At 41.7% G+C, this 24,853-nt stretch overlaps 1 protein-coding gene across 3 annotated transcripts in view; it reads left to right on the forward strand.

Annotated features, from left to right (window-relative positions):
• CACNB2 (calcium voltage-gated channel auxiliary subunit beta 2) overlaps positions 1 to 24,853 on the forward strand; it is a 382,137-nt gene that overhangs the window by 312,808 nt on the left and 44,476 nt on the right. For all 3 annotated transcript variants that reach the window (XM_006119502.5, XM_075922478.2, XM_006119505.5), the window contains 5 exons: positions 1,285 to 1,421; positions 7,819 to 7,895; positions 17,394 to 17,527; positions 21,403 to 21,483; positions 22,180 to 22,238. In XM_006119502.5, the coding sequence (XP_006119564.2) occupies positions 1,285 to 1,421; positions 7,819 to 7,895; positions 17,394 to 17,527; positions 21,403 to 21,483; positions 22,180 to 22,238 (488 nt within the window). The remainder of the gene's footprint in view (positions 1 to 1,284; positions 1,422 to 7,818; positions 7,896 to 17,393; positions 17,528 to 21,402; positions 21,484 to 22,179; positions 22,239 to 24,853) is intronic.

A 24,853-nucleotide genomic window follows, 5' to 3' on the forward strand; every position in this document is an offset into this window, starting at 1 on the left:
CTGTCCAGTGTATCCAATATATATTGCAATGGGACATTGCTGGCATTTGATGGCATAGATCACATTACTGGATGTGCAGTTAAAGGCACCTCTGATCTGGTGGTTTATGTGTTTGGCTCCAGTGATGAATTTGCTTGTATAGACATGAGGACAGAATTGTCACCGGGATTGATTGCAGGGCTGGGTTCCTGCACATGTGGATGTGAATATTTTACAGTTGGCTAGAATATACCATGTAGATGGCATGTGTAAATGTGATAAATCTGAAATAAGGAGAGAGGGAATTATGAAATCTCAGAGGCAGAGTAGAGGGTGATTTTTAAAGCCAAGTTTTATATACTAGGTAAAGAGTTGGAAGTCATGGGCTACAGACAGGAAGATATGCCTCTAGAGACAAGCTTTGAAGTGTTAAGGTTTATAGTGGATGTTACAAATAATAGGAGCAAAGTGGAAGAAGTACATACTGTCCACTGGAGAGAGAAACAAAGTGGGGGTATGTCTACACTACCCCGCTAGTTCGAACTTGCGGGGTAATGTAGGCATACCGCACTTGCAAATGAAGCCCGGGATTTGAATTTCCCGGGCTTCATCTGCATAAACCGGGCACCGCCATTTTTAAATCCCGGCTAGTTCGAACCCCGTGCCGCGTGGCTACACACGGCATGGAGTAGCTAGTTCGGATTAGGCTTCCTAATCCGAACTAGCTGTACTCCTCATTCCACGAGGAGTACAGCTAGTTTGGATTAGAATCCTAATCTGAACTAGCTACTCTGTACCGCGTGTAGCCGTGCGGCACGGGGTTCGAACTAGCCGGGATTTAAAATTGGCGGCGCCCGGTTTATGCAAATGAAGCCCGGGAAATTCAAATCCCGGGCTTCATTTGCAAGTGCAGTATGCCTACATTACCCTCCTAGTTCGAATTAGGAGGGTAGTGTAGACATACCCTGGGAGAAAAGGCAAAATGCTGGGATTTGAAAAAGATAGAGAACAATCTATAAAATAGAAATGGAAAGGGTTAAAGTCAGAGAGATGGAAGGAAAGTCAAATTAATGGTGAATCATAAAGACTAGGAGAGCGAGATTTAGTGCATACATGAGTTATATTTATTTTAAATGTATTTCTGCAAATTCCCAGGACTCTTCATAGCCATAATAATTTAGTGCACTGGAGGAGAATTCTATGAACTGAAGAATGGATTGCAAATTAGAGGGGAAAAAACAATAAAGTAAACCAGCAATATTATTTTGTAAAACATGTTTTTTTTTAATTTCTTTGTATCTTCAGAAGTTTAACAATGACTGGTGGATAGGACGATTGGTAAAAGAAGGCTGTGAAATAGGATTCATACCAAGCCCAGTCAAATTAGAAAACATGAGGATACAACATGAACAAAGGGCAAAGCAAGGAAAATTCTACTCCAGGTAATAAAGGCAAATTTTAAAATATCTTTCACTGTGACGTATAGCTTATGAATAATTTAAGGTACCTAATCTTTCTTTACTGTTTTCTCTTTAATGAATATAAGCGTTAACTTGGTATATTCTGGATTAATTAAGGAACACCTGTCACAAGTTAATATTTGATTGGTCTGATTTCATTGTTACTGTTGAGAAAAAGCAGGGAATATTGGTCAAAATGAGGACAATGTGCAATTTTTAATGGGCGTCAAATGGCTAAAATGCCAAATAGTTTTTTAGAAATGTTAGGGTTTACATATAAAACTAGTCTTCATCTGAATCTCACTTAAACTGGAGGCCACTAATTGATCATGAAGCAGGAGGAATAAAATGTAAACAAGGTTTTTCCAGAGACACAAGCTAGAACTGATCATCTCTCTGTAGCTAGCATCTGGCAAATTGGAATTTGCATAGCAGAGTTCTGAGTGCATTGAACATCCCCCTTGGTAGAAGGTGAACCAGTCTACTCAGGTGTTCCAGTGGCCAGTAGCTGCCACTCTTCACTTGTCTTTTCTCTATAGCCAGGAATTCTAAGCTTTTCTCGGACAGTGCTGTGTGCTAGTTTTGCAGCTGTTAACCTATATTAGTTTACTTTGTTTAATGTACTTTTCAGACCTATTAGCAGTGCTGAATTTACATTGTCACTTGGGTTAAATTTTAAAGAAGATATTTCTTAAAAGGGTCTGCAAGGACACCAAGATTTTAAAGAACCAGACTGTGATAATACATTCTTATTGTTGAGTCTCTTGTCTTTCATCTTGTTATCTTTTTAGTTTGGGTCTATTTTGTATTTTTTTTTGTTACCTTTGCTATCCAGGCATCTCCTCTTATATCTATTTTTCTTTTGTAAATATGGAAAATAGCTCTGTGACTTCAAACATTTCCACTAAGTGCTAGGGATAGTATCGAGTAACCAGTAAAATGGTTATCCGGTAAGCATCATCCTTAATCGTTACCCAGGAGTAGCCCCCTTCTCGAGCCCCACCAAGACCCCTGTGCAGGGTTGCAAGCTCCCAGCCTATATAGACTGGGAGCTGACAACGCCACACACACCCCCATTGGGGAAAGTCAGGGGCAGCTGTGATACGAGCAGTAATCTCTATAGGGGCCTCGGAGCTGCAATGGCAGTGGTAGCCCCTATACAGTGGGGGCCACTGTAACCGGTCTCACCCTCCCCTCCACTCTTTAAATGGTTAAATGCAATATTAGCACTACATTTAACCCATGAGATTTGGGACACTAGCTTGTCAGAAACTGGCACAAGTTCAGGAGAAGTGCTGCAATATCCTGGGAGTCTTTGAAAAAGGGGGAAACTGACTGTTCCCCTGGGGACCTGAAGTCTCTCTCTCCGCCCCACCTCACCCACCCTTTTTTTAAAATAAGAAGGATTACATTGATTATTCTGAAAAGCTTTCAAAGACTCAAAGGTGGAATCTATGATGTTCTTGGAAATATATGTCCTATTGATCTGGAGTTAGTGCTAACACACTTGGTTCTAGATCAGTAATAGTTTTCATAGGAGTACGTATATAAACTGCTAAAGAAATTACCGAAAGACCCATCTTATTACTGACAGGTATATGCAGTAGCCATGAATATCTACAAAGCTAACTTATCATCCTTCAGAGTGCCTCCCGCTTCCCCCCTTCACACACACACACAAATAAAAAAACTCTTTGGGGGAGGGACTGTATTTTTGTTTTGTGTTTGTACCATAGCATAGTGGTGGCCTGGTTCATTACTATACTTTATAGGCATGACAAGAATACACTCTAGTATTACAAGAGCAACAACAACACAGGGCCCTCTTATCCATGGTTCAAATTAAAGCCTTCTTGATAACTAAAAGTAGGATAATGAGAACTGGGAAGGGAAAATTCAGCAGTCAGCTGGTGTTCAGATGTTGAGCTCAATTCTGATTTCAATCAAGCCAAAGTAAATCTAGGATAAATTCACTGAGGAAAGCAGAATTACTCTGGATTTACCTTGTTTTAACTAAAACTAGAATGTGGTCCATTGTAATATGTTTGCAGTACCATGACACACTACCATAGCTGTTACTATAATTATATTACCCTGAGGCTTCCATAGTCTCAGACAAGACAGGAAGTGTCTCCTCATATCGGTCTGTCTTGTCATTCAAGACTAACTTAATGTTGGTTTAAGGACAGCTTCTGACATCCAGGTGGGATATGTAATTCCTATGTGCAAATTATAGCAAACATCGATAGAGCAGAATTTATATCCAAATCTGCAAAAATGATCCATAGATATAAAGCAGATATCTAAAATAGGTTTCTAAGTACAACATTTGTATCTGCATCCACATCTATATCCGCAAAAATGAGCCACGGATATCAGCATCCATATCAGCAAATGCAGATACTGGTGGATATAAAGCCATATCTATGGATTTGCAGGACACTAAACATTGAAATGTTCACTTCTGCATGAGGTGGTTATATTGTCCCCTATCAGTCAAGTTAGATGTAATTACCATTCCTGTCTCAGATGGTAGGGACTAATTCGATGAGGCTGAAAATCTTAGCATTAATGATCACTTATAGCCAGATCAACTCTCTGAATTTCATATCTTATCTCCTTTAACATATCTCCTGGACAGCACAGACTAGTTAGCTAGGTATCTCAGATGAGAGGTCTGAAGTCCTAATTTCTCAGGTGGAATCAACTGGAAAGATCTACAAATTCAAATGGACCAGTTTTGTAGTCACTGGTAAACAGGGCCAGATAAACCCTTTTTATTTGCTCTACTCAAAAACATTCTGATATTATTTTCTCACATTGTCTGGGTTAGAGACATCTTCCCTCTGAGAATTCTTAGCTTTTATTTGGGCTTTTCATAAACATGCTGAAAGTAAATTTGTTTCTGTTCAGGCCCTGCCATGCTTGTCACTTAAAATGTGACAGTTACCAATTATAGTTTTACTATATCTACTGAATATGAATATTTAGCATGGACTTAGAATAGTTTGTGAGAAAGTTTATTGTAGTGGCCCCTTTCCCAAATTGCTCAAACCTGCTTCAGGTGCTTCCTACTTGCAGTTGCCTCTCCCTGTCCTCAGCTGAGTTGGCTCCTGGATTCTTTGTTTGATACCTCCACCCAAGATGGCTTCTTATCATGCCTGAGGGTGTTGTCCGTTGAGAAAAGGAATAATGATGCTAACGGCCAAGAAGTATAAAACCCAGTACAGATGAAATAATGAAGTACTTTAACCCAAACTCTAGCAATGGAATGCCACACCGAAAAGTATCAGTATAACACGGGACATTATATGGAGCAGGAAAATAGGATCCAGGGAAGGAACGGTGTAGGGTTAACTAAAAAGTGTTCAACACTAACAAATGAACAAATTCCCCACCTCCCAACACTCACAACTCTTTCCAACCCTCGGCTTCCTTCCTGGCACCTTCCCAGGGAAATGCTGGGGTTGAGTCTGGAGCTGTATGCTACATTTAAGTCAACCTAAATGAGTGACCAGGCAACTCTGGCTCATCATTTTTCTGATAAACTGCTTGTCTAGATCACACCATGCAAAAGCCCCTATGTTCTCCTCAGCAGCAGTTTCTGCTTCACTCTCTCCTACCTGTGACTCCAAGTGTTCCAGGAAATGATGTCAGAGGGATCTGACAGCCATTGCAGTTATAGTCCTGGGTAGAATCAGCTGCAGTCTCAGTCTGATACTTCAGCTGACAAACTCTAATTTGGGGCTACAGAGTTGGATAGTGTCAGACTCTAGGGGTATGTCTACACATAATGTAATGTAATGTAGGCATACCGCACTTGCAAATGAAGCCCGGGATTTGAATTTCCCGGGCTTCATTTGCATAAGCGGGGAGCCGCCATTTTTAAACCCCCGCTGGTTCGAACCCCGTGCAGCGCGGCTACACGGGGCACGAACTAGGTCGTTCAAACTAGGCTTCCTAGTTCGAACTACCGTTACTCCTCACTTCACGAGGTGGCCCTAGACTAGCTGCCAGCAACTGGCAAACCATGCAATCGGCGCCCCCCTTTCCCTCCCCCACACACAACCTCAAGGGCAGATATAGGCTGAGGTTTTTGGTAAACTGGGAAACATTTTGCCCCTATTTTCCATTTAATGTTTTTAAGCATATTTATTTAAACAGACATAATTATTCGGTCTGTCTATCCAACCAATGTTTCTGAGGTCAGATTAAAATAGAGACACAAAATTTTCAGAATAGATTTGTACACAACAGTTAGACAGTATTTCAGTACGGTTTCAAATAAAAATGCATTACAAATGTTAATTGTAATTTTTATTATTACAAATCCAAAATAGTCCATTGCTATACTGCTTTAACTGCCATTAGCATGACATCGCTTGGTAGATGGGGGCTGGGGATGGAGTTCTGTGGCTGGGGAGAGGGAACAGGGTGCCAGCCCACAGCCACCTCGCCAGAATCATTAGACAGAGAACAGCTCACTCTTTAAAAAGCAAGCTGTTGTCTGTTCTGGATGGCTGGGGAGGGAGGAAAGAGATTTCTCATGCTGTTCCCGCCCCCCAGCAAAATCTCTTAGCTCCCATTGCCCAATCTCAGTTTCTGGCCAATAGGAGCTGAGAATTTTTGCTGGGAGCAGGGGCATATAACCTTCTCCCTTACACCTCAGTCCCCTCCCCCTCCCTCTCATGCCGGGACTAGAGCCACATGGAGCAGAAAGCAGCCTGCAGCAGACAATCTGCCTCAGGTTTCTGTTGGTAAGGACCTCTCAGCAAGAGCCTACCTCTGGCACCCTAGCCCCTCCCTTACCCAAACCCTCTGCCCCCTCCTCCACCCATAGCCCCTCCCAGATCTGTCATCCCAATCGTCTGCCACAGATCACAGTCCCCTCCTACCATACGTCACATCCCAAAATCCGGCACCCCAGTCCCCTGCCTCAGGTCACAACAGCCTCCTTCACCCAAACACCCTCCCAGACCTCATTCACCCTCCTGAACCCCAGTCCCTTTCCCTAAGCTCCCTTCTGCACTCAACCTCTGTCCCAGACCCCTCATCTCCTCCATTAATATCCTGGAAGAGTGCAGCTCTTGATCACTTTTCAAAATCTTGGAGTCAAAAATTATTGACCACCCTTTCTCTAATTCAAAGTCTTGTCTCTGACCCTATTCACTACTAGATCCTTCAGAAGAAGATGCAAGAAATGTTATAATAAATAGTTATGGCATCAACTGCTAATAGGGAAATTTTCTTCTAAACCTCTGTCAATTATTGGGTTGTGCCATGAATCATAAAAAAATTATCCAGTTAGTGGTTCTATTTCTCTAGGTAAATAAAATCTATTTTCTTGATATTGTTACTAAGTGAATCTAGTTTCTATTTGAGGCAAGTGTCTATTTTTGTTAATAACAGCTTCCAGAAATATCTCTGGTTATTCTTAGTTTCTGTATAATTGGGATACTTTTGTAATTTACATGGTTTTGGAGAACATTTCTTACCTGTAATGCAGGGGTGGAGAACCTTCAGCCTGGGGCATATGCAGTTTGTCAGAGTCAGCCACTGGTGGGCCACCAGACAGTTTGTTTACCTGAGCGTCCATAGGCACAGAGCTTCACATTACTCGGTGACCACAGTTCACTGTTCCAGGTCAGTGGGAGCTGTGGGAAGTGGGGGTCAAGGCCACACTCCTTTCTGCAGCCCCCATTGGCTGGGAACAATGAACTGCAGCCATGGGGCGCTACCAGGCTCTGTGCCTGTGGATGCTCAGGTAAACAAACTGTCTGGTGGTGTGCCAGCAGCTAATCCTGATAAACTGCGTACAGCCCATGAACCAGAGGTTCCCCACCCCTGCTGTGATGCTTGTGGTGACCTCTGTCTCTCTCTCTCTCTCACACTCACACACACACACACACACACACACTCATCATTGGAAGTGTGCATCTGATCATGAGGCATTTTCATTCAGAAGTTTGAGCTGTGCATGTTCCAACCTTGCATTTGCCCAAGGTGCTAGTTACACACAGTGATGATCAATTGAGCGCTTTAGAAAACAGTATTTTCCCTTCCCTGAGTAATTTTATCAGCAGTTCTGAGGAAAAGTATATGAAGACAAACATTGTAAACTATATGTCCAATAGATTTACTGAAAAAAGTGTTCATATTAAGATCGCATTGAAAGTAAGTATATCATTCTACTAGATAACTGAGTCCCCAGAGTGTGCACATATTTTGTTTAAAATGTGAATTTATACTAAGATCGGGAATACTGCCTGTCTTTGTTAGTGGTCCATTTGATAGTTTGAAAGAGATAATGAATACATTCTAGATTTACTACTAAGACAAGACTCTAAGATTTTAACACTGATTTCTTGCTGTACTTCAGTAAATCAGGAGGAAATTCATCATCCAGTTTGGGTGACATAGTACCTAGTTCCAGAAAATCAACTCCTCCCTCATCTGGTAAGTAGATCACCAGCCTTTAGGCAACCTGATTATCAAAATTTGTGTATATTCCTTTAAATATAACACTATTTTGTATTATACTTTTAAATTGAGATGGAAAAAAAGGTTTTCCTAACTTTCAGTCTTCTTTGACACAGTGGTAGTTGGTTGTATTGTCACATGAGACTGGTTTGTATCTGTGCTGGACATGGGGGAATTGGACAAATTCTTTACTATATATACCTGACTAGTTCATGTAATAATGTGATTATCACATCTGTTCAACTAATGTCTTGATTTCATTATGATCTGTTATGATAAAATCATGGTGGGGAAAGTAGGCTGGAAAAATAGTGTGACATTAAAGAACTTGTGCTTTTCTAAAATTGTGTGATTTTGACAGCTGTTGCTGTTTTATACTAAGACTGCCAAAGTTTTCTCCTGAGCAATTCCTAATGAGTAAGGATAATAGTCTAGTAGAGGAAAGAAGGCGGCACTGAGATACATCAGGAATATCTTTAGTGTCCTGCAGCCCCTCTAGGAGCTACATCATTTTATAACATCAGGAGCTTTTATTAACACAATTTTGATAGGTTTTACGAAGCAGGTCTTGACTCAATCCTTATAGATCTGTTTTACTTTCTTGAGACAGAATTGTTTTCAATAAATGCTCCTTTTCATTTTGTCCACCAACAGGTACATTTTGAACTTGGATTAGGTTATAGTCAAGAGATATTAAGCAATTGCACTTATGAGTTGCACCAGAATGCTAAGGATAGTTTGTTTAAAGGAAACTGGGACGTGACCGATTCTCATGAAAAGATTCCTAAGGAGTATGCAGGGAGAGGTGGAAGAGAGCATTTTCATTGTTATCTCAGTTGGTTGAAAATAAATAACTTCCTAAAACATTTTTGTATAATGTTAACTATTAAATTAAGAAATTAAAAGTTTACTAATATCCTAGTACCATGTCAAGGAGTATTGTATAATGTATGCTTCATCTTTTGGAAGATCGAAAAAACAGGGGAATTGTACCTTCAAACAGTAAGAAACTCCTATCACTTTCTAGTCCTGTCTATATAAGCAAAAGGGCTGTGTCTAGACTGGCACGTTTTTCCGCAAAATCATCTGCTTTTGCGGAAAAACTTGCCAGCTGTCTACACTGGCCGCTTGAATTTCTGGAAAAGCACTGACGATCTCATGTAAGATTGTCAGTGCTTTTCCGGAAATACTATGCTGCTCTCGTTCGGGCAAAAGTCTTTTTCCGAAAGACTTTTGCGCAAAAGGGCCAGTGGAGACAGCACAGTACTGTTTTCTGCAAAAAAAGCCCTGATCGCGAAAATGGCAATCGGGGCTTTTTTGCGGAAAACCGCGTCTAGATTGGCCACGGACGCTTTTCTGCAAAAAGTGCTTTGGCAGGATGCTTTTCCGCAAATCTAGACGCGCTTTTCTGAAAATGCTTTTAACGGAAAGGTTTTCCGTTAAAAGCATTTTCGGAAAATCATGCCAGTGTAGATGTAGCCAAGGAGTTTGTTTTTCAATCAAGTTAGCCTCACGGGAGCTTAAGCTACAATATAACCAGCTAAAGTGATCAAATAATGAAATAAGCTAATTTGATAAAAAAAATATGCTTTTTTTCCTTGTGTAGTTTTATAGTACTTGGGTTTTGTCTGTAGTGATAAGTGATATTTCTGGATGAAATACATTGTATACTAATGAGATTTGTACAGCGAAGCAGCAAATTGATTTCTGTTTGCTTGAAATATCTTATTTAATGCTCATAGAATGTTTTAAAATAATTTGGTGGTAAGAGAACTAAAAGTGTAGTCAGAAAATTGAATGATTATTAGAGATAACATTTGAGACGAGAGATGAGCAGACCTGCTAATCAGAAATGTGCATGAGTGTCTGGAGGAGCCCAACTTAAGTTGGTATCTTCCTTCCTGCTGAGCTTCTGAGCACATGGTTCCCTTCCCAATATTTAAGTCGTTCCTGTAAACAGAGCTTTTAGGATACAGTGTTTCCAAGAGATTAATTTTCCTGTGCTTGACTGCTTGCTGGTTTATCTCAATATTTTGATTTTTTGCATATTCTTGTCTAAATTACAGGTGGGGCTGAGAGCAGTGTATAAGTTAGGCATAGCAGTGGAAAAGCACCACGCGTTCTGCCCCATTCCACTCTCGTAATGCACCTCAGATCTGACTTGTAGCATGCCTGCTTATTCCATTGCCAGACATTCTGCATAGGAGAGATTAACAACTGCACCCAAAATATGGAGTAGTTCCATGTGCAGAAAAGGGAACTAGGATGAATTAATGTCACTTTTTTTTAAAAAAACTGAAAACAGAATGTTACTGTGACATTGGCAGACCTTGGTCATCTGGGGGAGGAATCACACCTGGGACCTCTGGAGCTTATGTATAACACATGAGCTAAAAGCTAGAGGGATATTAGTTATGCCTGTAAAGCAGACTTATTATTTTCTCTGTAAGTTGTCTCGGTGACACCAAGTGGGACAGTGCACCAAGGTTCCCTCTAATCCTTCCCATCTATTTGTGGACTTTTTCCACCTGTGCGTGGAATAAATGTTTGTGTACCTGAGACATGTGTGAATGTGCACCACCAGTAGAAACAAAGCCTAGCTGTGCATACTATGCTAATCAGATGCACAAGAGGAATAATGGTAGTTAGAATTAGGAGCTTTAATTCGAACTACCTAGTCCATGCCACGTGTAGCCGCAGGCAGGTACTTCGAACTACGGGCATTTAAAAATGGCGCCCGCCCGGGAACATGCAAATGAAACCCGGGGTATTTAAATCCTGGGCTTCATTTGCAAGTTCAAATGCCTACATTAGCCACCCTAGTTTGAACTAGGGTGGCAATGTAGACATACCCTTAGTGAATGAGTCTCTACCGCATGAGCTAACAGCCAGCTGCCTATTAGTTAAGGCCATAGAGCATACTCACTATTCTCTCTGTAAATGGTCTCAGTGTCACTAGATGGGACAGTGCACTACACCCAGAAGGCTGTTTGGGTTACATTACCAGGCTAATTTAAACCTGCAGTGCAAAAAACAAATGCCAAACAAAATGGGATACTTGGTATTTCTGGACCAGACAGTCTCATCAGTCTATGCAATCCTCATAGCCTACATAATAAATGATGATGGCAAATGAATATTATCACCAAACATGAATATCCACAATCACAATGATGCCCAATATATTAGAACAACAATAATAATTACTTGAAGAAGGTGAACTAACATGAAGATGATTAAAAAGAAAAAATGAAAGCAAGGAACAAAACCTGAAAATGACAACTGCAAAACTGACAAGCTAATTTTCTCATGTATAATTTGTCAGATTAAAAATAATCAAATTATTATGCAAAATAAGAAAAGGACTTGTGAGGGAAGGGAAGTTTTTATTTTGCAATTTGTCATCCATCTCTGGTAATACCTTGCTTTTCCTGAAGTCTGGGAACATCAAAGCCTGTATGTTATTTGAGATGACCATTGAATTTACTATGCAATAAGGCAGGGCTACTCAACATGTGGCCTGTGGGCTACATGCCCCCCTATGGCCTGTTTGTTTGTGGCCCATGGTGCAATTTGGATTTACGCAGGGCTCAACACATGGCCCGTGGGTGGAAGCCAAAACAAAAAAGTAGTCAACATAATGGTCTTCCGTGGATATGTATTTTAGTACAGGCAGTCCCCGACTTACGTGGATCCGACTTACGTCGGATCCCTAGATACGAACGGGGTGAGGCAACTCCCGCACATGCGCAGCAGCATTCCCGGGGCTCGCTCACCTGGGTCCTAGGATCCTCCTCCTCGTCGGGCCGGCTCCGACTGGGGTCCCGCAGAGCTGCCGGGCAGAGGAAAAGTGCCCCCCCACCCCCCTGCCAGCAACAGGCTGCCCCCTCCCCTGAGCAACAGGCTGCCGAACAGACAAAAGCAGCCTCTCTGCCCCTCCTCCCCTCTATACATGCGGGGCTCCCGGAGCACAGCAGCGTCCCCGGGGCTCACTCACCTGGGTCCTAGAATCCACCTCCTCCTCCTCTTCGGCCGGCTCCAACTGGCCTCTGCCTGCAGCAGCTGGCCACAGGGACAGGGATCCCGCAGAGCTGCCGGGCAGAGGAAAAGTGCCTCCCCACGCCCGCTGCCCCCCCCCCACGGCCTCGCATCCTGCACGCCTCCCCCCTCCCCCCTGCCAGCAACAGGCTGCTCCCTCCCCTGAGCAACAGGCTGCCGAACAGCAGACAAAAGCAGCCTCTCCGCCCCTCCTCCCCCTATACATGCTGGGCTCCCTGGGCAAACAAAGACTCCACCAAAACAAACAAAGTGCTGGCCTCATTGTGTTAGCAAAAAAAGGACCCTCCTCCTAGAACCCTGGGTGGTGTGTGGAAATAAAGCTATTAGCTCAAACCATGGTGCAGAGCTGTTTGGTATTTGATGAGTTACTCCTTTAGTCCTGAGTTTGTCACAGGGACAGAAATAGATGTGAAATCTTCTGAACAGGGGAACAGACAGCAAAACAAACATTAGAGGGGAGTTAACCTTTCCCTATGCTATCCAAAACTAAAAAAAATGTTTGGCTAGAGTTTCCCCTACAATATGTACCAGTTCCGACTTACATACAAATTCAACTTAAGAACAAACACACAGTCCCTATCTTGTACGTAACCCGGGGACTGCCTGTAGTTAAATTCCTGGACTGTCACTGCTCATTAAAAGTGCTGTCATATGGGTGGAAATCGGGTAAATATTGCATTTTATTAATAGCAGCAGCACGGACTTAAATGGGGCCTGCGTGTTGTGTAGTCTTGCCTTAATCTTTGTATGTGTGAAATAAGCTATTTGCATATATTTGTGTGTATATGCAACCACACTTAAGTTGCGGCTCTCGGGTGAGTAACGTTGTTGCCCCTGGGGCTTCTGAAGTTGAGTAGCCCTACAATAAGGAGTATTTTTTTGCTACTTGCTCATTGACTGTTCATTTACAGCAGATGCCTTGTATTATAAACAAATTCATCTTAATTCTCTTTGAAAATATGTCTTTATCAGAATGGTGAAGGTGATTTAGTTAAACACTGAGGCCATGTTTACACTAGGAAAATATTTCAAAATAACTAAATTTGACTTAATATCTTCCAATTTTAGAAAATTGAAATAGCATGTCCCCACTATGGAAAAGCCTTGAAATTAGTCTGAGGCAGGCTCCATTAATGATGATATGCTGCCTTCACTTACAGTCCCAGGAAGCACTGGGGAGAAATCAGTTTGAACTATTCTGGGAAGTAGCTGTTTTGAAATAGCACCACTAGAGCATCCACATTACCATTGTTTCAAAATAAATATTTCAAAATTAGCATTAGTCTCGGAGAAAAGCAGAAGTAAGTGGCCGATTACTTCAAAATAATGGGCATGGTAGTGTGGACACCCCGCTTATAAATTCAATCTAAGGGGGGTTATTTCAAAATAAAGTCCTAGTGTAGACCCGGGCAGAGTAATTTGCATAGAAATGGGTGCAACAGCTGATGGTATGTTTTCTCCCTTAACTCAAGACTAGGGTTGGGCAGCTCTACAGCAACACATCTGTGGTTAATCCCCGGTTTGTCTTCCTGCTTAATGGTGTTGTCGTGATTCCTATTTAAATTCTTTTGTTCAGAGTTTATTAAACAGTTAGCGTACAAGTTGTACAAGTTTGTTTGTTTTATTTTGTCCATGTTTTGCTCAGAGGGTTAAGAGCTGTCTGATGCACTGAGACCCAAGTGTCAAAAGGTGCAAATATGGGATGCATATCTGGAAAGTGTGGAAGCTCAGGACTAGTCAACTGTGCTGCCTACCCCTACCATAGCTCTTGAACCAGTTAATCAGTGTTGCCTGTAGCAAATATATTTATAGTAACACAGGGACTGAGAGTTAATTGTCCTTGTTTCTGCTAAGTTACTCCATTTTATTCTGATTGGTTTTTATACAGTCCAGCACAATTATTATATTATACAAATAATTTCTATTTATAATTTGGGGGAATACTCTTCTGGGGAAGCCATGTTTAAAGTGTCTATTCAGGATGATGTACCTCAGTAAGACTCTTGTCAGATGATTGCATGAGAACTATAAACTGTCAAGGATGCAATTCCATGCTTAGCTGTCCCCAACCCTCTGAATGACAGAAGGTCAGACTAGACAGTAGGGGTATGTCTAGACTACAGGCTTTTGTCGACAGAAGTTTTGTTGACAGATACTGTTGTCAAAGCTTCTATCGACAAAGAGAGTCTAGACTTCATCCAGTTCTGTCGACAAAGCACCTTGCTTTGTCGACATGACAGTGTATATGCAGAGGATAGTGCAGATTCAATAATGCCTTCTGTCGACAGAACTCTGTCAACAAAAGGCGTTATTCCTCGTAGAATGAGACTTACAGTTGTTGACAAAACTGCTCAGTCCTGTCGACGTTATGTCGACAGAATTCAGCAGCAGTGTAGACGCAGGTATAGTTTTGTCGACAAAATTCCACTTTTGTTGACAAAACCCTGTAGTCTAGACACATCCTAGGGCAGTGGTCCCCAACCTTTTGAGGTTGTCGGGCGCCAGGGGGCGTGGCCGTTTGCCCGCTGGGCACCAGGGGGCGGGGACACTTGCGCGCCCGGGGGCGGCCCCCCCCAGCCGCGCGCCCGGGGGCGGGGCCCCCCCATAGCTGCGTGCCTGGGGGCAGGGCTCCCTCCAAGGGCCGCGCGCCCGGGGCCGGCGCCCCCCCCCCCCCCCCGCCGAGTGCCGCGCGCCTGGGGCCGGCGCTCCCCCCCACCGTGTGCCCGGGGCCGGTGCTCCCCCCGCCCCCTCCCGCCGAGTGCCGCGCGCCCGGCGCTCCCCCCGCCAAGCGCGCTCCCCCCGCAAGCGCTCGTGTGCCATGTGCCTGGGGCCAGGCCTGCCCCGAACACCTGGCGGGTGCATTGAAATGCCCCCGCGGGCGCCTTGGCGCCCGCGGGCACCGTGTTGGGGACCACGGCCCTAGGGGATGGATCACTTAGGCTGTGTCCAGACTCAGGGTTTTTTTCAAAAAAAGTAGCCTTTTTTTCGAAAAAACTTCACCTGCATCTAGACTGCAGCCGTGTTCTTTCGAAATTAAATCGAAAGAACGCGGCTTTTCTTTCGACGGCGGTAAACCTAATTCCACGAGGAAGAACGCCTTTTTTCGAAAGTGCTCTTTCGAAAAAAGGCATTCTTGAAAGCAAACAGGGCTTTTTAGAAAGATAGCATCCAGACTCACTTGCTGCTTTCTTTTGAAAAAGCGGCTTGCTTTTTCGAAAGTTCTGCGTGCAGTCTAGACGCTCTTTCGAAAGAGGCTTTTTCGAAAGTGTCTTTCGAAAAGCCTCTTTCGAAAGAGGCTTGCAGTCTAGACATAGCCTTAGTATTTGCCCTATTCCAAAGCACCTGGGAGTGGGCAATGTCAAATGACAGGATACTGGGCTAGATGGACCATTGATCGGACCCAGTAGGTCCATCCTTGTGTTCTTATAAATAAAGTAAGAGAAAATGTGAGTTACTTAAAAAGAAGAGATGACTGTCCCAGATAAGTCTTAACAGAAGCTTCAACATAGACTAGCTGATCCAACTCTTTACTGGTCATATAACTTACTGGCTATTATATTGCTGTATGGATCAGTTCTGTCCCACCCACAAAACTGCAGTGTGGATGGAGATCACTGAGGTAGAGTCATAATACTCACGGTGATCATTTATGGTTTTAGCCAGAAACTTCACTTCTTACCATTCATGGACCTTTTCAGTCTTATTAGCCTTCATTTTAATTCAATTCAGTGTACTGCCTCCTACAAGTGTTTGTAAAGTTTGTTTGTTTTTAGAGACTGGTCTAGATTGCAGGCTTTTTTTGGAAAAAGCTTTTTTTGGAAGAGATCCTCTGAAAAAACTTCTTCCAAAAAGAGCATCTACATTGCTAAAGTGCATTGGAAAAGGAATCTGCTTCTTTGAAAGACCATGTCCACACTGAATGGATGCTCTCACATTTAACCTATATTTACTATGGACGGAGTGGCCACCAGGGCACCTATGCTTTTTCCTCTTTCCTCTTCTTTCAAAAGAACTCCCTCTTCCCCATCCACACATGCCGTTTTCCAAAAGAGCTCTTTCAGAAAAAGGCTTCTTCCTCGTAGAAAGAGGTTTACCAATGTCTGAAAAATCCCTCTGTTCTTTGAGGTTTTTTCGATAGAGCACGATTGCAGTGTGAACGAAAGTGAAATTTTTTCAGAAAAATGGCCGTTTTTCTGAAAAAAACTGCAGTGTAGACATACCCAGACAGACTCTTCAGATGTCTGTCAGAGCTCTTCCCAGGATAGGGATACATTATTTTTATGGATTAATGTCTTGTGTCCATGTGTCCTCATGTAGAGTGTTCACTAGAGATGACCTCAAGCTTGTGATAGACTGCTCTATATGAGAGTTCCAGAAAAAGCCTAGGATACTTTGTTTCAGATATAGGTAGCAGACTCTGTTGGCCCTACACTGAGAAGTACTTTGTTTTTCATTCTCCCTTGCATTCTAGAAACCATTTAGTTTTGAGTCCATGATGTATTTTATTGTTTACATTGTCACTAATCACTAAATTGCTGTAAGTTGTATCATATATTTATGCTACCAGCTCCATCTGATAGATACGATTTTCTTTTGGAAAAGGGGGTTGAATAGCAATAGTTATTGTTGCCACTTCCATCTTGGTCTTCCCATTTCCACACTAGATCTTTTCAGCAGAATTCATCATGCTTTCATGATAACTAGTTTAGGTTTTCTTTCTTCCTCACACCATTCATTTAAGTGTTCATTAACATTAGGTGTTTTATTACTTCTAATGAACATATCTTGTGCCTACTGTACATTTTTAAATTAATTAATGTATTTATAAAAGGTAGAGCCAATTATATTCTGCTCTTAGATAATTGTGTAACTCTGCATTTCAGAGGCAGAATTTGACTCATGGAATTGAAATAATCAGACAGAACATTTTTCTGTGTTTAGTATCTTAAGTATACTAAAATCTTAATTCAAGGTAGCACATTTTGAAGTAGTGTTCCATAAAATAAATATATAAAGAATCCAGATACTGTATATCAAATTCTATTGTTTTACATGGCTATAAATCCAAAATAATTCCACTGAAGTATTCCATATTTGTATCAATGTAACAAAGAGCAGAACTTGACCATTTATCACTTTTGTGAGTGTAGACATGTATGTGGATGTCTGATTTAATTCTGTAAAAGGGAAATTGAAGAAAATGTTACAGTAGTTGTTACAGATATTGCCTTGTGTGTTATCTAATCCTAATGTTTTGCACCTTTAAACTTTTCCCTTCAAGTTTTTACTGTGTTCTGTAGCCATCGGTTTGTTTATTTTTTTACTTTGAATACTTAATTTTCTTTCATTTTCCTTCTTAACCTATTTCTCCTCTCCCTGCCATATGATAATTTTGAATTGTTTGTCTGTATATAGCTATAGACATAGATGCCACTGGCTTAGATGCAGAAGAAAATGATATTCCAGCAAACCATCGCTCCCCCAAACCCAGTGCAAACAGTGTAACATCACCCCACTCCAAAGAGAAAAGAATGCCCTTCTTTAAGAAGGTAACACCAACTTACAAGCTGCTATCTGTCCACCTGCTCACCTGCACTGCGTCACATTTCTAGTCCTGTTAACTGTCTGCGTCCTTTGACAAGCCAATAACATGCATGCTTTGTTATTCTTTGTTTCTTTTCCATGCTGCTGTAGCTAAACAGAAGCAGAAATCGGTAAGTTTACATTGACATGAGCTGTGTTTATCCTGCCACTGGCATCATTAGCATTATTATCTATAATCTATACAAGACAATCATTTTAAAATTAAGGAAGAAATGGATCAACTGATTAGTGAGTCCATACATTAAAACAAACATGCTAGGTACAGTCAGTGACTCAGTGAAACACTGTTACAGTACTTATCCTTTTTGATGGAATAATAGGCACAATGGGAATTTCTTTGAACATTCAAGAAAGTAAAACATTGACAACTCCCTATAATGCACCTTTCTAGTGCATGCTTATTCTATCTGTCTGTCTCCTTTTTTTTCAAGCCTTTTAACTTATAATTCAGCCTGTTAAAACTATTATTAAAATCTAATCAGATGCTCAACTTGTACTTACAAAAAAAGAACCTTCAAATTTAAATTTAGTCAGTATTTAAACTTCTGATCCACTAGGTACCAAATCTGCAGATGAGCAAGACCAGTGGAAAACTGCAGACTTGTTTTGGCGGTCTACTGTGAGTTTTTCCTATTGTCATCTACAAATTCTCTCCCAATATTCTTGCTTTCATCTCCATCAATCAAATTGTAGCATCTTGACTATTGGAAATGGGACTAGTGTCCCTTTCAGATCCTGTACCTGTCCAATGACTGGCCAACACAGGTTCTACTGAATTATGCTGCTGGCACCCTTTGACTGGAGACTCTAAGATATGTGTATTAACTTGGCTTGGATACATTGTTTATCAACAATATATTTAGCAGATGCAGTACTAGGCAAGCTACTATATTTCTACTTTTATTTTTTAATCCTCACATTTTTCTTAACTTCTCTTCCTAGGTTTTAATGACAATCCTCTATCCATAGGTTACACTGTCATACTGCTTATAAGTATTGCCAATGTAGTGTTACCAATTCTGTGGATGCATTCACACTTAGGGTACAACTACACTGTGGGGTTTTTTTTGAAGAAGGCATGCAAATTGCACTCGCATTTGCATATCTTCTTCCGATTCTTTTTCCAGAAGAGGATTTTCTGATATTTGGCCCGTCAACACCGGGCCAAATGTCGGGGGGGAAAAACCCTCTTTTGGAAACCCCTTATTCCTCGTAAATCGAGGTGGACAGGGAGCTTCTGAAACAGGGGGGGTTCCAACATTTGGTCCGATGTAGATGGGCCAAATATCGGAAAATCCTTTTCTGGAAAAAGAATCAGAAGAAACTATGCAAATGCGAGTGCAATTTGCATACCTTCAAAAAAAAAACCACAGTGTAGTTGTACCCTATTAGTAGTGCAAAAATTCTTTCTCTTTCATTTCTTCAAAAAATAGTGTATTCTTCTTCGCCATAAAAAGTCCTTTTGCTTGCTTCAGTGAACAATTTTCTTAAATAATATGACTGTTATTCTCAATTCATTGCAGAATGCCTGGAATGGAATGGGAGTTCCTTGTTTTCTGAATGATCTTTTAGTGAATATAAGTGTAGCGATAAAAAATGCAAACACTATGCACAGCTAAGACATTTGAATCTCTTTCTTGACTTCTATCAATGTAAACATCTCCACAAAGCTTAACCATTTACAGGGATGAGGACCTATTATGGGGATGAGAGGGTAATTAAATCTATACACCTATGCATTCTTTGGCTTTTCTGATTAGAATTTCAGAGTCATTACTAGCTCTGATGACTGTTTTCTGTAACATGTAGATTGTTGTCTGTTAGAAACTAGATGGACATCTCCAAATATTTCAGACAGTAAAACCATGTAACCATCCAATGATAAAATCTCAATCAACATCATTCTGGGATGCATTTTAACCAAAGACCTAGAGGAGGAAATTTCTGTAATTTACAACCTGATATTTTAGGGGATTGAGCCCTTAAACTCTTTATTAATTTTAATAACTGATGCTTCCATCACATTTTTGTATAGTTTTTCCACTCATTTTCTATTGACAAAATAATTAATTTTAGCTGGAAAATGTAAAAATAAGCTGTGAGTTGCAGTGATATAGGTTTTAAACACAACTATTCCATCAAACAAGGTAAATTCTGTACCTTCCCTGATTTTCAGGTAGCTTGTTGACAAATAGCATTGTGCAGCTTTTGTGGATAGTCAACCATCTTATAAGGCAGATGTGCTGCATCTGAACTTTGACCCCATAAACATTTACAGACATTTACAGATAATTTTTTCTTAGGGATTGTCACTATAAGGCATGCTTCCAATTATTTACATTCCTGGTAACAAAAGTTAAAAGGGTGTATTTTCATAATTACACAACATAGTTACATGGCTTTTCTTCAAAACACCTTAAGAAAGATTCCTCACTGTGTAAATAAGTTCTCTTCATATGCTTATGATGCCTCGGGCACTGGTATTCATTCTTCTTATGTTACCAATTATGTGGTGACCTTACATGTATCAAAACAACAACAACAACAACAAAAAGATTCAGCCACAAGATTGTTTTCTATGTTTTAGGCTGCTTTAGTCTGCTGCTTGTGTGGCATTTTGTGCTGTTGCTGTATTAATGTTTGTCTCTGGTTTTTTGTGTTTGAAAATGTTTTTACCTTGGTTTTTTTATTGTGATTAACCTTGGGATTGTTGAGTCCTGAAATAATTAACAATGACAATATCTTGTGATGGAGACTGATGTATTTGTACTATGTAGGCCTTTGAAAAATAGATCTGGCATACCTCCTTTTAAGCTTTTTCCAAGTTGGTGGAGTTGAAACATGTTTTCTCCCTAAAACAAATAAAAAATCATTTTTTTAATTGCCTGATAAGCCAGTTATGGTAGTCTTGGGTATGTCTTAGGCAAACAGTTTATTTAAAAAATGTTTGATTACTCTTCTTTACTGTGAATATTAATTTAGATGATTTTGGCAGTCTTCTGATAGATGCATTCTTTAAGCTAATGTATCTTAAAGAAAAATTATACAAACATTTATAAAGCGTGCATGATACATCAGTAAGTGGTTTACTAAACAGTATGTAACTAACGTAACTCCTTTCCTTGAGAGCAGATAGGAGCCTCCTAGACAAGGAATATTGCTGTTCTCAGCTCTGTTTATTTAAACTTTCTGTAAATACTAACATAACCAGTTTTTGTCACTGTGATTGCATTTGCCAGTGGTGGTAAAATATATTTTAGAATGTGTGGGTGTGACTGTGGAAGTTAGGATATGCACACTTCCATGGGAATGTACAGTTATGTCAAGCAGGAAACAGTTATATACGAAAGCAGAACTAGGCAATCCCCCCTCCCATCCCCATTTTTTTGTTTGTTTTGGTTTTAGCTTTCTTCCTCCCCTTAGTAGTAATAGATTTTATAATAGATTTAATAGGATTTGGAGAAGAACCTTCTGTCCTTATTCAGCTGTCACAGCCCTACTGTCAGTCAAGCAAAGTAACTTTCAGAAAAAGCACATACCATGTTAGCCACTCAAACTGTTTGTGGCTTTTTTCAGAAGGGCCAGTTCCCAATTAGAGAGAGTGAGGGAACAGAGAAAAATGGAAGCTTTTCCAACAGAAATCCCCAAACCATCCTTCTTATACTGCATATCTATTTTCAGGAAGAGGCAAAGAAAAATCAGTGAGTCCCCAAATCTTCCCTTTGTGACACTGCTGGAAATTCAGAGTTATACTTGCATTGTAAATTAATATCATTCTCTTTACATGCTGAGATTCTCAAAGTGTTTTCCCTTTACACAGACAGAGCACATCCCTCCCTATGATGTAGTGCCTTCAATGCGACCAGTAGTTTTAGTGGGGCCTTCCTTGAAGGGGTATGAGGTAAGTAATTGCCAGTGACTATTTTCAGTATGTCAGAAAGATTGTCTGTCTTTAGTTTTGGTTTTTGGATTATATGTGACAGATCATCAATTAATGCCACAGGAAGATTAGGCAAAAAGTAGGAGACTACAGGATAAATGTTTTCTTACTTTATATGTTTCCTTATCAGAATTCAGATATGGGAAGTTCAAGGATTCAGATTGTGAATGAGCTTTTTACAGTATGCCACCAAGCAGGCCCGCAGACACAATGAGGCAAAGGACGCAGTTGCCCCAGGGCCCAGCAATTAAAAAAAGGGTCTAAAGCTTCTGGCTGCTGTCGCTGCTACTGCAGCAGCAGTGGCGGCCATTGCCCCATGCCCTTTACATCACTGCTAGAGCGCCGGGCGGCATTCTCCGGGCAACACTGAGGCCTATGGGAGGTGCAGCGCTTTTCTGGCAGAGCTGAGGGCTGCCTAGCTCCAGTCCCAACCCCAGCCCCAGCCTTTCTGTCCAAGGCACCACTCCTTCAGGGGCACAGAGCAGGATGCCTCACCTTGACCAGATGCCCAGCGAGGCTGTTGGCTTCGCTGCCACTAGTTCTCACAAGTTTTTAATAATCCTTAAAACACCAATTAACCAAATTTTCTAAGTCATTAACACCATATAGTTTTTATTTCACATGCAGAGTTTTAATTTGTTGCTTACTTGCTTTTAGGTGACCGATATGATGCAAAAAGCATTATTTGATTTTTTAAAACACAGATTTGAAGGGCGGTAAGTAGTATGGAATATCTCTTTACTTGAAGGTAGCTCTTATTTTGAAATTGTTGTGTCCTTCATAAATAACTTTTTAACCAGGATGCCAATGGAAAAGAATTTTTTGCCTAGGCTGCAGTTAATAGTAGAGTACCTCCTATATGCAATAAATTGTGGAAGGGAATGAAAGCTTCATGAGCAGAGAACATTGCTGCTGTATGGGGATGGGAAATGTCCAAGAAACACACATGCATATTATTGCAAATAAGGCAACTATGCCTGTTTTGTGGCCAGAGGTGGCATCTGAAATCCAAATGGCTAACCAAAAACCCTGTGTCTCCATCCCCTGCCTTCTCCTGCCCGGGCCCCAAAAACCTACATGGGTCACTTCACTGCAGCACACAGGAGACACACGAGAACACCTGCTCCCTCCCCCAAAGCAGACCAAGTAGGCATCCCAATCACCTTCTCCCTCCCTTCCAGACTTCCCATCCATACCCCAACCATGTCCCTGCATTCACCTCCTGCCCCCTCTGTCCAAACCCTACACCTCCATCCCCAACCCACTCCTGCACCCTGCCTCCTGCCCAGACCCCCGTGCCCTCACCCCGAGCTTACTCCTGCATGCTCCTGCCTACCCAGACCCTGCACCTCCATCCCCAAAACACTTCTGCATCCTCCCTCTCACCCGTCCTCAACCTGCTCTGCATTCTTCTTCCCACTCAGACCCTGCACCCTACCTCCCACCCAGATTCTGAACCTCATCCCAAGCCTGCTCCTGCATCCTTCCTTCCGCCCAGACCCTGTGTCTCCATCCCCTGCCTTCTCATGCCCGGGTCCCAAAAACGTATTCCCAGGCTGCTCCCAGCACCATTTTCTACACACTGAATCCATCATTTTTGGCCCCAGCCCAGAGTCTCAATATGCCCCACAATATCTACTAGCCTTGGGCCCCCAGAAGAGTTAATCAGGCCCTGGGGGTAATAACTGAGCTTCTATGCCTCCACTCCCTTCCCCCCACCCCCTTCCCTCCACTCCCATTGGACTGGAACTTGAGGGATGTGTCTTTTTTCCCTGCTTCTCGGGTGGGACTCACATCTGTGAGGATTTGTGTTGTTTTGCTTCTTCCTTATGTGTGGCCTTGACTGCTTTTTCTGAGGGTTACTGGCCCCCGACCCAAGAAAGGTTCCCCACCCCAATCTAGACCATCCTTGACAGATGTTTGTCTAACCTGCACTTAAAAATCTGTACAGATGGAGAGTCCACAACCTCCGTAGCCACTTTATTCTAGTTTTTAACCACCCTGATGGTTAGGATTTTTTTCTTGATTTCCAAACTAAATCTTCACTGCTCCTTTTAAGCCCATTGCTTTTTGTCCTATCATCAGGAATTAAAGAGAATATTTTTTCTCTCTCCTCCTTGTAACAACCTCTTAGGTATTGGAAAGTTGTTATCATGTCCCCTTTCAGTCTTCTCTTTTCCAGACTACACAAATCCAATTCTTTCAACATCCCCCATAGCTCATGTTTTCTAGACCTTTAATCATTTTTCTTGCTCTTCTCTGGACCTTCGCCAGTTTGTCCACATCTTTCCTGAAATGTGGCACCCAGAACTGGACATAATACTCCAGTTGCAGCCTAATCAGCATAGAGTAGAGTGGAACAATTGGTTCTTGTGTCTTGCTTACAACACTTCTGCTAATACATCCCAGAATGATGTTTCCTTTTTGCAACAGTATCACACTGTTGACACATATTTAACTTGTATAAGTCTATGACTCCTAGATCCCTTTCTGCAGTACCTTCCTTGTTCCTTCCTAAGTGGAAGAACTATGCAATGAAAAATTCAGTAGTTAAATGTTTACATGTGGGGTGTGTGGCTCCCCAGGAACTGGTGCATAGGGAGCTGGCTTTTAAGCTGGCTCCCTGTAAGCACCAGCTTCCTTGAAGGCAGAGACAGAAGCATTGGAGGGTGGGGAGAAGCTCTGTGGGAACCAGTACGTGTGGAGAGTCAGCTTAAAAACTGGTTCCCTGCATAGACCAGCTCCCACCTGCCCCATCCCACTGCTGCCTCTGATACAGAGGCAGCAGTGGGGTGGGGCAGGCAGGAGCCAGTGTTCCTGGGAAGCCTGCTTTTAAGGTGGATCCCAGTAAGCACTGGCTTCCGCTGACCCCCCCTCCCCTCCCTTCCCCTTGCTCTGCTGTCTCTGGTACAGAGGCAGCAGTGGGAGGGCAGGCCCTATGTTTATCTGTGAAGGTAAACCAATGAGCTCAGTACACTATCACATGTGTACAATATCACATCCCCAGTCCATATTGAATTTCATCCTATTTACCTCACACCATTTCTCCAATTTTGTCCTGATCATTTTGAACTATAATTCTATCCTCCAAAGTACTTACAACCCTTCCCAACTTGGTATCATCCACGAACTTCATAAGTGTACTCGCTGTGACGTTATCTGAATCACTGATTAAAATTATTGTACAGACCAAGTGATTCTATGATTCTCTGTAGTATGTAGGAAGGAAATTGACAAACATGTAAAGTGGAAAACTTGTTTTGCTAGATATAAAATCTAACTTTTAGCAAATGGGCATAACAAACTTAGTAATGCAAATTAGCTTTAAGGT

This window comes from Pelodiscus sinensis, chromosome 2 (assembly GCF_052426305.1).
Source record: "Pelodiscus sinensis isolate ZL-2025 chromosome 2, ASM5242630v1, whole genome shotgun sequence".
Classification (NCBI taxonomy): domain Eukaryota; kingdom Metazoa; phylum Chordata; order Testudines; family Trionychidae; genus Pelodiscus; species Pelodiscus sinensis.